General features: G+C 56.4%; 1 protein-coding gene across 4 annotated transcripts; it reads left to right on the top strand.

Moving 5' to 3' along the window:
• Nucleotides 1–204: 204 nt before the first annotated feature.
• Nucleotides 205–12048, top strand: LOC138754663 (fibrous sheath CABYR-binding protein-like). 4 transcript variants are annotated; one of them, XM_069919266.1, is made up of 7 exons: nucleotides 205–359; nucleotides 1979–2065; nucleotides 2251–2477; nucleotides 6088–6282; nucleotides 7427–7586; nucleotides 9304–10178; nucleotides 10769–12048. In XM_069919266.1, the coding sequence occupies exons 3-7, from the start codon at nucleotides 2277–2279 to the stop codon at nucleotides 11000–11002; spliced, it is 1665 nt and encodes a 554-aa protein (XP_069775367.1). In that variant the 5' UTR covers nucleotides 205–359; nucleotides 1979–2065; nucleotides 2251–2276; the 3' UTR covers nucleotides 11003–12048. The 4 variants fall into 4 exon arrangements, with proteins under 4 accessions (XP_069775367.1, XP_069775368.1, XP_069775370.1 ...); XM_069919267.1 differs by lacking the exon at nucleotides 1979–2065 and having other exon boundaries at nucleotides 2251–2420; XM_069919265.1 differs by lacking the exon at nucleotides 1979–2065 and having other exon boundaries at nucleotides 206–359.
• Nucleotides 12049–13163: the final 1115 nt, after the last annotated feature.

Here is a 13163-nt window from a genome sequence, read left to right as displayed (position 1 = left end):
CCCATCCCTGCCATGTCCCCCCCACCCCTCTCTCACTGACTGCCCCTCACACCCTCTCCCTGTCCTCTGCCCCCACCCCCCACCCCCACCATGACCTCAGCTCCAAGGCGGAAGCGGACGTGGTGATTTGGCTGCTTCCTTCTCTCCATTTGCAGCATCTCGGCAAGTCGAAGCGAGAGGGAGGGAGGGAGGGAGGGAGGCAGACAGAGGTCGGAGAGCTGACGGCCCACTCCATCAACTCCCCCAGTCTTGCTTGTGGGGGGGGGGGGGGGCGGGACACCTCTCCTCTGGGCCTCGGACCGGAGACTGAGAAATGAGGCGCTTCAGCCGACGGCAAGATCACCTGCCCCCAAACTGAGGTGAGCTCCCCCCCCCCACCGCACTCCCCATGCCCGGGACCTTCATCCAGGGCCGGGGAAATAAGAGGATTGGAAAGCAAGTGGGGGCTTGGGAGGGGAGGGGTGAATCAGCTCCATCTGGCAAAGAAACAATCAGACACCAGGAGCTAGCATCGGCCGAGATGGGACAAATGTCACACCAGGCAAAAACAGAAATAAAACTGACTCACCTCCTCCAACCCCTAATGACTCAGTGTGGTTCAAGGGGTGGGCGTTGGGGGGGAGGGGACAGAGGGAGGGAAGGTGGTCAAGATATCCAGGGAAGGGGAGAGGAGCTGTCGGACTCGACCACCATCCCCAGATGTGCCAACAGGTCTCCACAACGTTCAGGTTCCACCCTCCATACCCCTCCCTCTCCCCATCCATCCCTACTTCCACTCGCAAGCCACTTACTGTGGATGTCCCATGTTCTTGCCAACACACTAACCCCTCCAAAAGGCACGATGGCTTTCCAGGAGAGCCCGAGGAGGGGTTAGACTGGGGAAAGGCTTGTGAGAGAACAGGCTGTGTACGAGAGAGGACCCACTGCCCCTGCACTGAGGGGGACCCTGTACCCATTGTACCTTGTACTGAGGGGGACCCTGCACCCACTGTACCCTGTACCCACTGTACCCTGTACTGAAGGGGACCCTGTACCCACTGTACCCTCCACTGAGGGGGGTTCCTGAACTGAGGGGGACCCTGTACCCATTGTACTCTGTACTGAGGAGGACCCTGTACCCACTGACCCTGCACTGAGAAGGATCTTGTACCCACTGTACCCTGCACTGAGGGGGATCCTATACCCACTGACCCTGCTCTGAGGGGGACCCTGTACCCACTGTACCCTGTACTGAGGGGGACCCTGTACCCACTGTACCCTGCACTGAGGGGGGTTCCTGTACCCACTGACCCTGTACTGAGGGGAATCCTGTACCCACTGTTGCCTGCACTAAGGGGGGGGGGTTCCTGAATCCACTGACCCTGTACTGAGGAGGAATCCTGTACCCACTGTACCCTGCACTGAGGGGGTGGGGTTCCTGTACCCACTGATCCTGTACTGAGGGGACCCTGTACCCACTGCCCCTGTACTGAGGGGGATCCTGTACCCACTGTAGCCTGCACTGAGGGGGGGGGGGTTCCTGTACCCACTGACCCTGTACTGAAGGGGGGCGGGGTTCCTGTACTCGCTGACCCTGTACTGAGGGGGACCTGTACCCACTGCCCCTGTACTGAGGGAGGTTCCTGTACCCACTGAATCTGTACTGAGGGGGATCCTGTACCCACTGTACCCTGTACTGAGCGGGATCCTGTACAGAGTAGACGTAGAAAGGTTGTTTACCATGGTCGGGGATTCTGAGACAAGAGGGAACAACTAAAAGGGAGTTAATTTGAAACAGAGATGTAGAGAAACCTTAGCCAGAAGGTCGTGAGTCTGTGGAATTTCTTGCCACAGGCGGCCATGGAATTGCATTTGTTGGATGTATTTATGGCAAAGATCAACACCCCGTGTCTGTGTGGGTTTTCCCCTGTGGCTCCGGTTTCCTCCCACCATTCGAAACGCACCGGGGGTTGTAGGTTAACTGCGTGTAATTGGGCAGGTCTGGTGGACCAGAAGGGCCTGTTACCGCGCTCTATCTCTACATGTAAATTCAGGCGAGATTCCGGAACCCTCCTCCCGGAGACAGGTGAGCCAATGGATGTGGAGTGATTGTCTGTCGAGCCAACCATCTCCCAGCAGCGCCAAATCTGTGGTGCTGGGGAGACCTCCTTGGGATCTTGCTGTGCAGATGTTGGGGCGGGGCTCCTGGTTGGGTGCCGGCGGGTTGGCCGTGGTTATCGCCGCAGTGACAGTTCCCTCTCTGCTTTGCAGTGCAGGACCAGGCAGCGGAGGGAGGAATGGAGGAAGGGCCTCCAAGCGGGGTAGGGCTGACCTTCCTTGGCTCGGAGTCCGGCGGTGACACTTCCTCAGCCCTCGGAGCTGGGCCCCCCTTGCTGGAGGACAGCAGCACAGGCCAGGAGGTGAAATGGCCATCGGCTCAGGTAGACATGGTGGTCCGGCCAGCTGCTCCCTCCGATGGGACCTTCTGTGACTCACAGGTGGGCAATGCCAAAGTTCCAGACGGGACAGACCCCAGGCCCAGCGGAGATATACCTCCTTCCCAACAGCTCTCCTTCTCCCTTGGGACATGGGCACCCATGTTGCAGCAAGTGACCAGACCCGTGAGAGGGTAATGGTGATGTTCCCCCTCAACGTACTTCGCCTACAGGCCATGGAACAGGACAGGGATTGGCAAAGTCAACACGCAGTCCAGACACAGACATTACACATAAAGGTGCAGAGTGGGGTGTTATAGTCAGAGTGTGTGGTGGGGCATTACAGTGGGTCACAGAATGCAGGGTGGGGTGTTACAGGCAGAGTATGTGGTGGGGTGTTCCAGTGGGTCACAGAGAGCTGGGTGGGGTGTTACAGTGGGTTTACAGAGAGTAGAGTGTGGTGTTACAGTCACAGAGTGCGTAGTAGTTGTTACAGTGGGTTCATAGAGACAGAGTGTGGTGTTCCAGTAGGTCACAGAGTGCAGGGTGGGGTGTTACAGTCGCAGAGTGTAGGGTGGGGTGTTACAGTCAGAGTGCGTGGTGGGGTGTTCCAGGGGGTCACAGAGTGCAGGGTGGGGTGTTCCAGGGGGTCACAGAGTGCAGGGTGGGGTGTTCCAGGGGGTCACAGAGTGCAGGGTGGGGTGTTCCAGGGGGTCACAGAGTGCAGGGTGGGGTGTTACAGTCAGAGTGCAGGGTGGGTTGTTCCAGGGGGTCACAGAGTGCAGGGTGGGGTGTTCCAGGGGGTCACAGAGTGCAGGGTGGGGTGTTCCAGGGGGTCACAGAGTGCAGGGTGGGGTGTTCCAGGGGGTCACAGAGTGCAGGGTGGGGTGTTCCAGGGGGTCACAGAGTGCAGGGTGGGGTGTTCCAGGGGGTCACAGAGTGCAGGGTGGGGTGTTCCAGGGGGTCACAGAGTGCAGGGTGGGGTGTTCCAGGGGGTCACAGAGTGCAGGGTGGGGTGTTCCAGGGGGTCACAGAGTGCAGGGTGGGGTGTTCCAGGGGGTCACAGAGTGCAGGGTGGGGTGTTCCAGGGGGTCACAGAGTGCAGGGTGGGGTGTTACAGGGGGTCACAGAGTGCAGGGTGGGGTGTTCCAGTGTGTAACAGAGTGCAGGGTGGGGTGTTCCAGTGGGTCACAGAGTGCAGGGTGGGGTGTTCCAGTGTGTCACAGAGTGCAGGGTGGGTTGTTACAGTAACAGAGTGCGTGGTGGGTTGTTACAGTGGGTCACAGAGTGTAGGGTGGGGTGTTCCAGTGGGTCACAGAGTGCAGGGTGGGGTGTTCCAGGGGGTCACAGAGTGCAGGGTGGGGTGTTACAGGGGGTCATAGAGTGCAGGGTGGGGTGTTACAGGGGGTCACAGAGTGCAGGGTGGGGTGTTCCAGTGGGTCACAGAGTGCAGGGTGGGGTGTTCCAGTGGGTCACAGAGTGCAGGGTGGGGTGTTCCAGTGTGTCACAGAGTGCAGGGTGGGGTGTTCCAGTGGGTCACAGAGTGCAGGGTGGGGTGTTCCAGTGTGTCACAGAGTGCAGGGTGGGGTGTTACAGTGGGTCACAGAGTGCAGGGTGGGTTGTTACAGTAACAGAGTGCGTGGTGGGTTGTTACAGTGGGTCACAGAGTGTAGGGTGGGGTGTTACAGTGGGTCATAGAGTGTAGGGTGGGGTGTTACAGTCAGAGTGCGTGGTGGGGTGTTCCAGTGTGTCACAGAGTGCAGGGTGGGGTGTTCCAGTGGGTCACAGAGTGCAGGGTGGGGTGTTCCAGTGTGTCACAGAGTGCAGGGTGGGGTGTTCCAGTGGGTCACAGAGTGCAGGGTGGGGTGTTCCAGTGTGTCACAGAGTGCAGGGTGGGGTGTTCCAGTGTGTCACAGAGTGCAGGGTGGGTTGTTACAGTAACAGAGTGCGTGGTGGGTTGTTACAGTGGGTCACAGAGTGTAGGGTGGGGTGTTACAGTGGGTCATAGAGTGTAGGGTGGGGTGTTACAGTCAGAGTGCGTGGTGGGGTGTTCCAGTGTGTCACAGAGTGCAGGGTGGGGTGTTCCAGTGGGTCACAGAGTGCAGGGTGGGGTGTTCCAGGGGGTCACAGAGTGCAGGGTGGGGTGTTACAGGGGGTCATAGAGTGCAGGGTGGGGTGTTACAGGGGGTCACAGAGTGCAGGGTGGGGTGTTCCAGTGGGTCACAGAGTGCAGGGTGGGGTGTTCCAGTGGGTCACAGAGTGCAGGGTGGGGTGTTCCAGTGGGTCACAGAGTGCAGGGTGGGGTGTTCCAGTGGGTCACAGAGTGCAGGGTGGGGTGTTCCAGTGGGTCACAGAGTGCAGGGTGGGGTGTTACAGTGGGTCACAGAGTGCAGGGTGGGGTGTTCCAGTGGGTCACAGAGTGCAGGGTGGGGTGTTCCAGTGGGTCACAGAGTGCAGGGTGGGGTGTTACAGTGGGTCACAGAGTGCAGGGTGGGTTGTTACAGTAACAGAGTGCGTGGTGGGTTGTTACAGTGGGTCACAGAGTGTAGGGTGGGGTGTTACAGTGGGTCATAGAGTGTAGGGTGGGGTGTTACAGTCAGAGTGCGTGGTGGGGTGTTCCAGTGTGTCACAGAGTGCAGAGTGGGGTGTTCCAGTGGGTCACAGAGTGCAGGGTGGGGTGTTCCAGTGTGTCACAGAGTGCAGGGTGGGGTGTTACAGTGGGTCACAGAGTGCAGGGTGGGTTGTTACAGTAACAGAGTGCGTGGTGGGTTGTTACAGTGGGTCACAGAGTGTAGGGTGGGGTGTTACAGTGGGTCATAGAGTGTAGGGTGGGTTGTTACAGTCAGAGTGCGTGGTGGGGTGTTCCAGTGTGTCACAGAGTGCAGGGTGCGGTGTTACAGTAACAGAGTGCGTGGTGGGTTGTTACAGTGGGTCACAGAGTGCAGGGTGGGGTGTTACAGTCGGAGTGCGTGGTGCGGTGTTACAGTGGGTTCACAGAGAGTAGGGTGGGGTGTTACAGTGGGTCACAGAGTGTGTGGTGGGGTGTTGCAGTGGGTCACAGAGTGCGGGGTGGGGAATTACAGTTAGAGCGCATGGTGGGGTGTTACAGTGGGTTACAGAGTGCAGGGTGGGGTGTTACAGTGGGACACAGTGCGTGGTGGGGTGTTACAGTGGGACACAGTGTGCAGGGTGGGGTATTACAGGCAGAGAGCATGGTGGGGTGTTACAGTGGGTCACAGAGTGCAGGGTGGGGTGTTACAGTGGGTCACAGAGTGCAGGGTGGAGTGTTACAGTGGGACACAGTGCATGGTGGGGTGTTACAGTGGGACACAGTGTGCAGGGTGGGGTGTTACAGGCAGAGAGCGTGGTGGGGTGTTACAGTAGGACACAGAGTGCAGGTTGGGGTGTTACAGTGAGTACAGGGTTAGTAGATTAGAGACATCAGGGGAATTGGATAATCGCATGGGATTCTGGGTCACCCTGAAAGAGGGAGGTGGGTCTGACTGACCAAGAATCAAAGTCCGTTTATTGCCAGGTAATAAAACAGGTTTAATTTTACCTGAAACCTGCCATTGGGCCGATAGGTTTCCCAGCAGCAGAAATTGCCTGGAGCCTCTTACCCTCATTGAAGGGAAAGGTAACTGGACGTAACCTGTGTCGTTCCTCCCCATAGGGAGGAGAGAGGGAGGGGGTGCGAGAGAAAAGAGCAGGGTCTCCCTGCTCTCCTCCTCCCTCGGGAGCCAATCTACTCTGTCCGTCGGGAAGCCCCACAGGCAGGAGCAAGGATGGGACCAGCGCCACACCAGTGGCAGTTCACAGCCAGCAAGACGTCTGCCAGCTGAGCCTGGATCCGACAGGTCACGTTATGGTGAGCGTTCAACTCCACAACTAGCTTCTCGACTCCAGGTGCAGCTGGGGTAACCTCAACCCCGGGTCAACAGTCGTGGAACTCCACAGCACAAAAACCAGCCCTTCTACCCAACTCTCTGTGCAAACCAAGTCCCTGCCCTCAGCCAGTCCCTCTACTTCCAAACCTGTCCACAATCTCTTCCTCTGGCAGCCCATTCCGCACACCCACACCCTTCCATGTGAAGGGGGGGTGTCCTCAGTAATCATTTAAGTAATTCCCACCTCCACTCCAGGATTAGAGTGGGCTCAGTGGGATTTACTGGTGGTTACTGTATCCTCCTGGCCCCACGGGGCTGTGGGGATGATCAGTGGCTCTATGAGGGCCCCAGAAATATCCCCGGGGCCCGACAGTCCTGCTGGGAGTTGGTTACTTTCTCCCCGGTTTGCAGACACTGTGGTCGAAGTAAAAACACGTCACTGGAGAAACTCAGCAGGTTAAACAGGGTCCTTTATGGAACAAAGATAAAGATACAGAACCAACGTTTTGCACCTGAGCCCTTCACCAGGGTACAAGCAATATGTAGTCAGGCACCCCAACAAAATGATGGGGGCAAGGGGCAGAGGGAAGAGCACAGTTTGACCAACTGAGTTTTTCCAGCACTGTGTTTTTGCCAGAGACCCTGGTTCCATTTCGATCTTCTGTGCTGTCTGTGTGGAGTTTGCCCATGCCATCTGCAACCACAAAGGTTTCTTCCACCCCCAACTCTGGTTTCCCTCCCCCACCCCATCCCAGGATATTGGCTATTGGTGGGGGGGGGGGGTAGTGATCGGAGGGTAGTTGGTGAGAATGCAGAAGAGAAATTCTGGAATGGAGTTTGAAAGGGGGGGAGCAAAGCAAAATTTGTGCAAGGTTAACGTAGCGGTCAGTGCCACACCGTTACAGCGCCAGTGACCGGGGTTCGAATCCCATACTGACAGTGAGCAGTTTGCACGTTCACCCCTGCGGGCTCTGGTTTCCTCCCACCATTCCAAACGTACCAGGGGTTGTAGATTAATTGGGCAGCACAGAGTCATAGGATGGAAGGGCCCATTACAGTGATGCAGGGGATAGTGGGAAGACTATGCGAGCACCCATGACCCCTCTCCTCCCTGTCTTCCTCCAGGTTGGGATTCATGATCACGGTGAGCGCGAAGTGCTCTCCAACCCCACATGCAAGATTCAGAGTGGCTGCCACAACGACCTGCCCTGCTCCCTCAGGAGGAACGTGTGGAGACAACGGGCCTGTCGCTCGCTCCCCATCTTGCCTACGGAGTCAAGACAAGGTAAGTATCGGCAGCTGTGATCAGCTCTGCCACATGGTGAATTGACAGGCGCAGCCGGTGAGAGAGGATTCACCAGGGTCCTGAATCCCACAAACCCCAGCAGGCCTCATATCTCCTCGTGGATGATGGGAGGGTGTGGAGGGAGCTTCACTCTGTGTCCGACCTCAGGACTGTGTGAGGGGATGGTGCCAAGGGACCTTCACTCTGTGTCTGGCCCCAGGAGTGTGTGATGGGAGGGAGTGGAGGGAGCTTCACTCTGTGTCTGACCTCAGGACTGTGTGATGGGAGGGAGTGGAGGGAGCTTCACTCTGTGTCTGATCCTGGGAGTGTGTGATGGGACGCTGTGAAGGGACCTTCACTCTGTGTCTGACCCCGGGAGTGTGTGATGGGATGGTGTGGTGGGAACTTCACTCTGTGTCTGACCCCGGGAGTGTGTGAGGGATGGTGCGGAGGGAGTTTCACTCTGTGTCTGGCCCAAGGAATGTGTGATGGGAGGGTGCGGAAGTAGCTTCACTCTGTGTCCGACCTGAGGACTGTGTGATGGGACTGTGCCGAGGGAGCTTCACTCTGTATCTGACCCCTGGAGTGTGTGATGGGACGGTGCGGAGGGAACTTCACTCTGTGTCCAACCTCAGGACCGTGTGATGGGAGGGTGTGGAGGGAGCTACACTCTGTGTCAGCAGGGTGTAATGGGATGGTGCGGAGGGAACTTCACTCTGTGTCCGACCTCAGGACTGTGTGATGGGAGGGAGTGGAGGGAGCTACACTCTGTGTCTGACCCCAGGAGTGTGTGATGGGACGGTGCCGAGGGAGCTTCACTCTGTATCTGACCCCTGGAGTGTGTGATGAGACGGTGCGGAGGGAACTTCACTCTGTGTCCGACCTCAGGACCGTGTGATGGGAGGGTGTGGAGGGAGCTACACTCTGTGTCCGACCCCAGGAACGTGTGATGGAATGGTGCCGAGGGAGCTTCACTCTGTATCTGACCCCTGGAGTGTGTGATGGGAGGGTACGGAAGGAGCTTCACTTTGTGTCTGACCCCGGGAGTGTGTGATGGGACGGTGCGGAGGGACCTTCACTCTGTGTCTGACTCCGGGAGTGTGTGATGGGGCAGTGAGGAAGGACCTTCACTCTGTGTCTGTCCCCAGGAGTGTGTGAGGGGACGGTGCGGAGGGAACTTCACTCTGTGTCCGACCTCAGGACCGTGTGATGGGAGGGTGTGGAGGGAGCTACACTCTGTGTCCGACCCCAGGATCGTGTGATGGAACGGTGCCGAGGGAGCTTCACTCTGTATCTGACCCCTGGAGTGTGTGATGGGAGGGTGCGGAAGGAGCTTCACTTTGTGTCTGACCCCGGGAGTGTGTGATGGGACGGTGCGGAGGGACCTTCACTCTGTGTCTGACCCCGAGAGTGTGTGATGGGGCAGTGAGGAAGCACCTTCACTCTGTGTCTGTCCCCAGGAGTGTGTGAGGGGATGGTGCCAAGGGAGCTTCATCCTGTGTCACTCATAGTATGGTGCATGTCTGTGGCAAGATATGGAGAGAGAGAGAGAGTGAAAGAGAGGGAATGTGTGTGTGTGTGTGTGTGTGTGTGTGTGTGTGTGTGTGTGTGTGTGTGTGTGTGTGTGTGTGTGTGTGTGTGTGTGTGTGAGAGGGTGTGTTTGTGAGAGAATATGTGTGAGTGTGTGCGTGTGTACTGACCTCTGACTCTGCCACAGTGGTCTTCCACTCCGTCTCCTCTCTCGTCACCAACGACCTCTTCGAGCTGATCGTCCAATCCCAGAGCCACCACCTCAACGACCAGCGGGCAGACATGGATGCTGACCCACCCGTTCAGGGGGATTCTCCGGAATACCTGGAACTGCTGGGGCCTACAGGAGATCCAGCAGGACAGGGGACAGAGGGAGCAGACAGCCATCACCCCACTGGCCAACTCCCAGCAGAGAGGGAGCAGCTCACAACAGGGCCTGAAACATCAGCAGAGGGGGAGAAGATCCCAGCAGAAGGAATGATCCCAGCAGAGGGGGAAAATACCCCAGCAGAGGGGGTGATCTCAGCAGAGGGGAAGATCCCAGCAGAGGGGAAAAATATCCCAGCAGAGATGACAAAAATCCCAGCAGATGGAGAGATGTTTCCAGCAGAGGGGGAGAATATCCCAGCAGAGGGGAAGAATGTCCCAGCAGGTGGGGAGAAGATCCCAGCAGAGGGAGAGCTGATTCCAGCAGAGGGGAATAAGATCCCAGCAGAGGGTGAGAGGATTCCAGCAGAGGGGAAGAAGATCCCAGCAGAGGGTGAGAGGATTCCAGCAGAAGGAGAGGATTCCCCAGCAGTTGATTTCCCAGCAGAAATAGAGAGGATCTCAGCAGGTGAAGATTCTCCAGCAGAAATTGAGAGAATCCCAGCAGAAGGGGAGGGGACCCCAGCAGAGGTAGCAGCGGAGAAAGGGGCATCTCCAACAGATGGAGAACGGGAGATCCAAGAAGAGATGGCAGCAGCTCCAGCAGGCCCCAGTAAGGACCCCGGACCGGGGAAGGGGCTCGGGGGCAGGAAAACCCCAGATGAAGAGCTGTACAACACCATCCTGCAGCACCAGGTAGGAAGAGGTGGGATACATGGGGGAGGTGGGGTGGGGGCATTGTCCCAACATGGGCTGACCAGGGGTCCGATGCTTGCAGAGGATGCTAGTCGGGACCAGGAGCTCCCCTCTCTGAGAGGCAGACCCTGGGGGGAAAACCCAGAGATGGGGAAGGTTCACTGGGAGCATGGCCTGGTCTGCATTCCCTGGAGTGGTATCCCATCTGGGGAGAGAGGGGGCAGGGTGAGGGTTAGGGCTCGGAGCAAAGACCGATGGAGATGGGGACAGGCCTGAGAGACCGTGGTCTAACCAGGGGGCCAACCATGGGGAGGGGGTAGACCTGATCCTGATCTGGGTCCAGAGGGGGTGAGAAGATGGGGATAGGGAAGGGAGTGGGTGGGGGCTAGACCCAGTCTTAGCCCCTGGTAACCGGGTCAAGGTGGGGTGCATTTCAGAAACAGGGGAGAAAGTGGGTCAGGGGATAGGCCCAGGATCAGTCCCCCTCACCCAATCCTCGTTGGTTCCTGGGCCCGGAGAGGTGAGCTGACCGGCCTGTCTCCTCCTCCTTCCCTCTTCCCCTACTCCCATCCCCCCCGGTCCCCCCACAGTCAGCCAGAGCCCGGATCGAGGACCAGCGCAGCCACCCTCCGGCATCCAGCCCCCGGGATTTCTTTGACCTGCTGGAGAGGCTGCAGGAGCAGCGGATGGAGGAGCAGCGGGCACCCGCCCCACCGGGCCTGGGCCTGAAGGGGAGCCTCAGCCCGTCTCGGGACCAGCGTCGGACCTCCACCCTTGGGCCTCTGCTGAAGGGTTTGTCCCAGAGGAGGGCCAACTCCAACTAGGCCCGGGGATGAGGTTGTGGGGGGGGGGGGGGGAGTCGAAGCAGGCCTGGATCAGGGGTGAGGGGGCAGTGGAGGCCGGTCAGGGGTGAAGTGTGAGAGTGAGCAAGAAGCAGAGGCAGGCACAGGGTCAGGGGTTGGGGGGGGGCAGATATGAGGAGGCTGGAGATTTGGGATGGGGATGAGGGGCAGGGTTTAGGGCTCCAAAAGTAACCCTGGAAATTACAGGCCGGTGAGTCTGATGTCAGCCATAGGTAAATTATTGGAGGGTGTTCTAAGAGATCGGATATACAATTATTTGGATAATCAGGGACTGATTAGGGATCATCAACATGGCTTTGTGCTTAACAGGTTGTGTTAAACCAATCTTATAAAGTTTTTTTTGAGGAATTTACCAGGAAAGTTGATGAAGGAAAAGCTGTGGATGTTGTCTGCATGGACTTTAGTCAGATCTTCAACAAGGTCCCACATGCAAGGTCATCAGGAAGATTCAGATACTCGGTCTAAATGGTGAGTTAGTGAACTGGGTTTGACCTTGGCTGGACGGGAGAAGCCAGAGAGTGGAGGCGGATGATGCTTCTCAGGCTGGAGGCCTGTGACTAGTGGTGCCTCAGGGATTGGTGCTGGGACCATTGCTGTTTGTCGATATCAATGATCTGGATGATAATGTGGTATATTGGATCAGCAGGTTTGCGGATGATACTGAAATTGGAGACATTGTGGGCAGCGGGGAAGGGTTTCAAAGCTTGCAGAGGGATCTGGACCAGCTAGAAAAATGGGCTAAAAAATGGCAGATGGAGTTTAATGCAGACAAATGAGAGGTGTTAGAAAGACACGCCAAGAAAGGATGTACACAATAAATGGTCGGGCACTGAGGAGTGCGGTAGAAAAGAGGGATCTGGGAATACAGATACATAATTCCCTGAAAGTGGTGTCACAGGTGGACAAGGTTGTAATGAGAGCTTTTGGCATCTTGGCCTTCGTAAATCAAAGTATTGAGTCCAGGAGACGGGATTTTTAAATTTTTTTATTTAAAAAAAATATTTAAACATACAGCATGGTAGCAGGTCATTTCGGCCCACGAGCCCATTCATCCAATTAACCTACAACCCCCAGAACATTTTGAATGGTGCAGGAAACCCACACAGTCACGGGGAGAGCGTACAAACTCCTTACAGACAGCGCGGGATTTGAACTCCGGTCCCGATTGCTGGAGCTGTAACGGCATTCACTAACTGCCACGCTAAATGTGCCGCCCAATGGATATTATGGTGAAGTTGTAAAAGACATTGGTGAAGCCAAATCTGGAGGATTGTGTGCAGTTTTGGTCACCGAACTATAGGAAAGATATCAATAAGATTGAAAGAGGGCAGAGAAGATTTACTAGGATGTTTCCCGGACTTCAGGAACTGAGTTACAGGGAAAGGTTAAACAGGTTAGGACTTTATTCCCTAGAACGTAGAAGAATGAAGGAGATTTGATCAAGGTATTTAAAATTATGAGGGCGACAGACAGAGTAAATGTAGGTCGGCTTTTCCCACTGAGGGTGGGTGAGATACAAACCAGAGGACGTGGGTTAAGGGTGAAAGGGGAAAAGTTTAGGGGGATCTTCTTCACACAGAGAGTGGTAGGGGTGTGGAACGAGCTAAGGTGGTGAATACAGGCTCAATTTTAACATTTATAAAGAATTTAGATAGGTACACGGATGGGAGAGCTATGGACTGGGTGCAGGTCAGTGGGACGACACAGAATAATAGTTTAGCACAGACAAGATCGGCTGAATGGCCTGTTTCTTGTCTGTAATGTTCTCTGGTTCTATGGAGGGGGAGGGAGAAGAAGGAGTGTTAACCCCTGCCTTGTAGTGTTTGTCAGTAACTGTTTTTGGAAGACTACACAAAAGAGTCTGGAAAAACAACCAACTGAAAAACCTCACAAAGATAAGCGTATACAGAGCCGTTGTCATACCCACACTCCTGTTCGGCTCCGAATCATGGGTCCTCTACCGGCACCACCTACGGCTCCTAGAACGCTTCCACCAGCGTTGTCTCCGCTCCATCCTCAACATCCATTGGAGCGCTCACACCCCTAACGTCGAGGTACTCGAGATGGCAGAGGTCGACAGCATCGAGTCCACGCTGCTGAAGATCCAGCTGCGCTGGATGGG

The sequence above is a fragment of the Narcine bancroftii genome, chromosome 2 (assembly GCF_036971445.1).
Source record: "Narcine bancroftii isolate sNarBan1 chromosome 2, sNarBan1.hap1, whole genome shotgun sequence".
Classification (NCBI taxonomy): domain Eukaryota; kingdom Metazoa; phylum Chordata; class Chondrichthyes; order Torpediniformes; family Narcinidae; genus Narcine; species Narcine bancroftii.
Note: the sequence above shows the minus strand (reverse complement) of the source record. Positions and strands in the feature narration are given on the sequence as shown.

What these genes read in the sequence shown, in the direction of transcription:
- LOC138754663 (XM_069919266.1), top strand. Translation starts at nt 2,277, where the DNA reads ATGGAGGAAGGGCCTCCAAGCGGGGTAGGGCTGACCTTCCTTGGCTCG. An exon ending in GGACCTTCTGTGACTCACAG is followed by an intron (nt 2,478 to 6,087) that starts GTGGGCAATGCC and finishes TCCTCCCCATAG; the next exon opens with GGAGGAGAGAGGGAGGGGGT. An exon ending in ATCCGACAGGTCACGTTATG is followed by an intron (nt 6,283 to 7,426) that starts GTGAGCGTTCAA and finishes GTCTTCCTCCAG; the next exon opens with GTTGGGATTCATGATCACGG.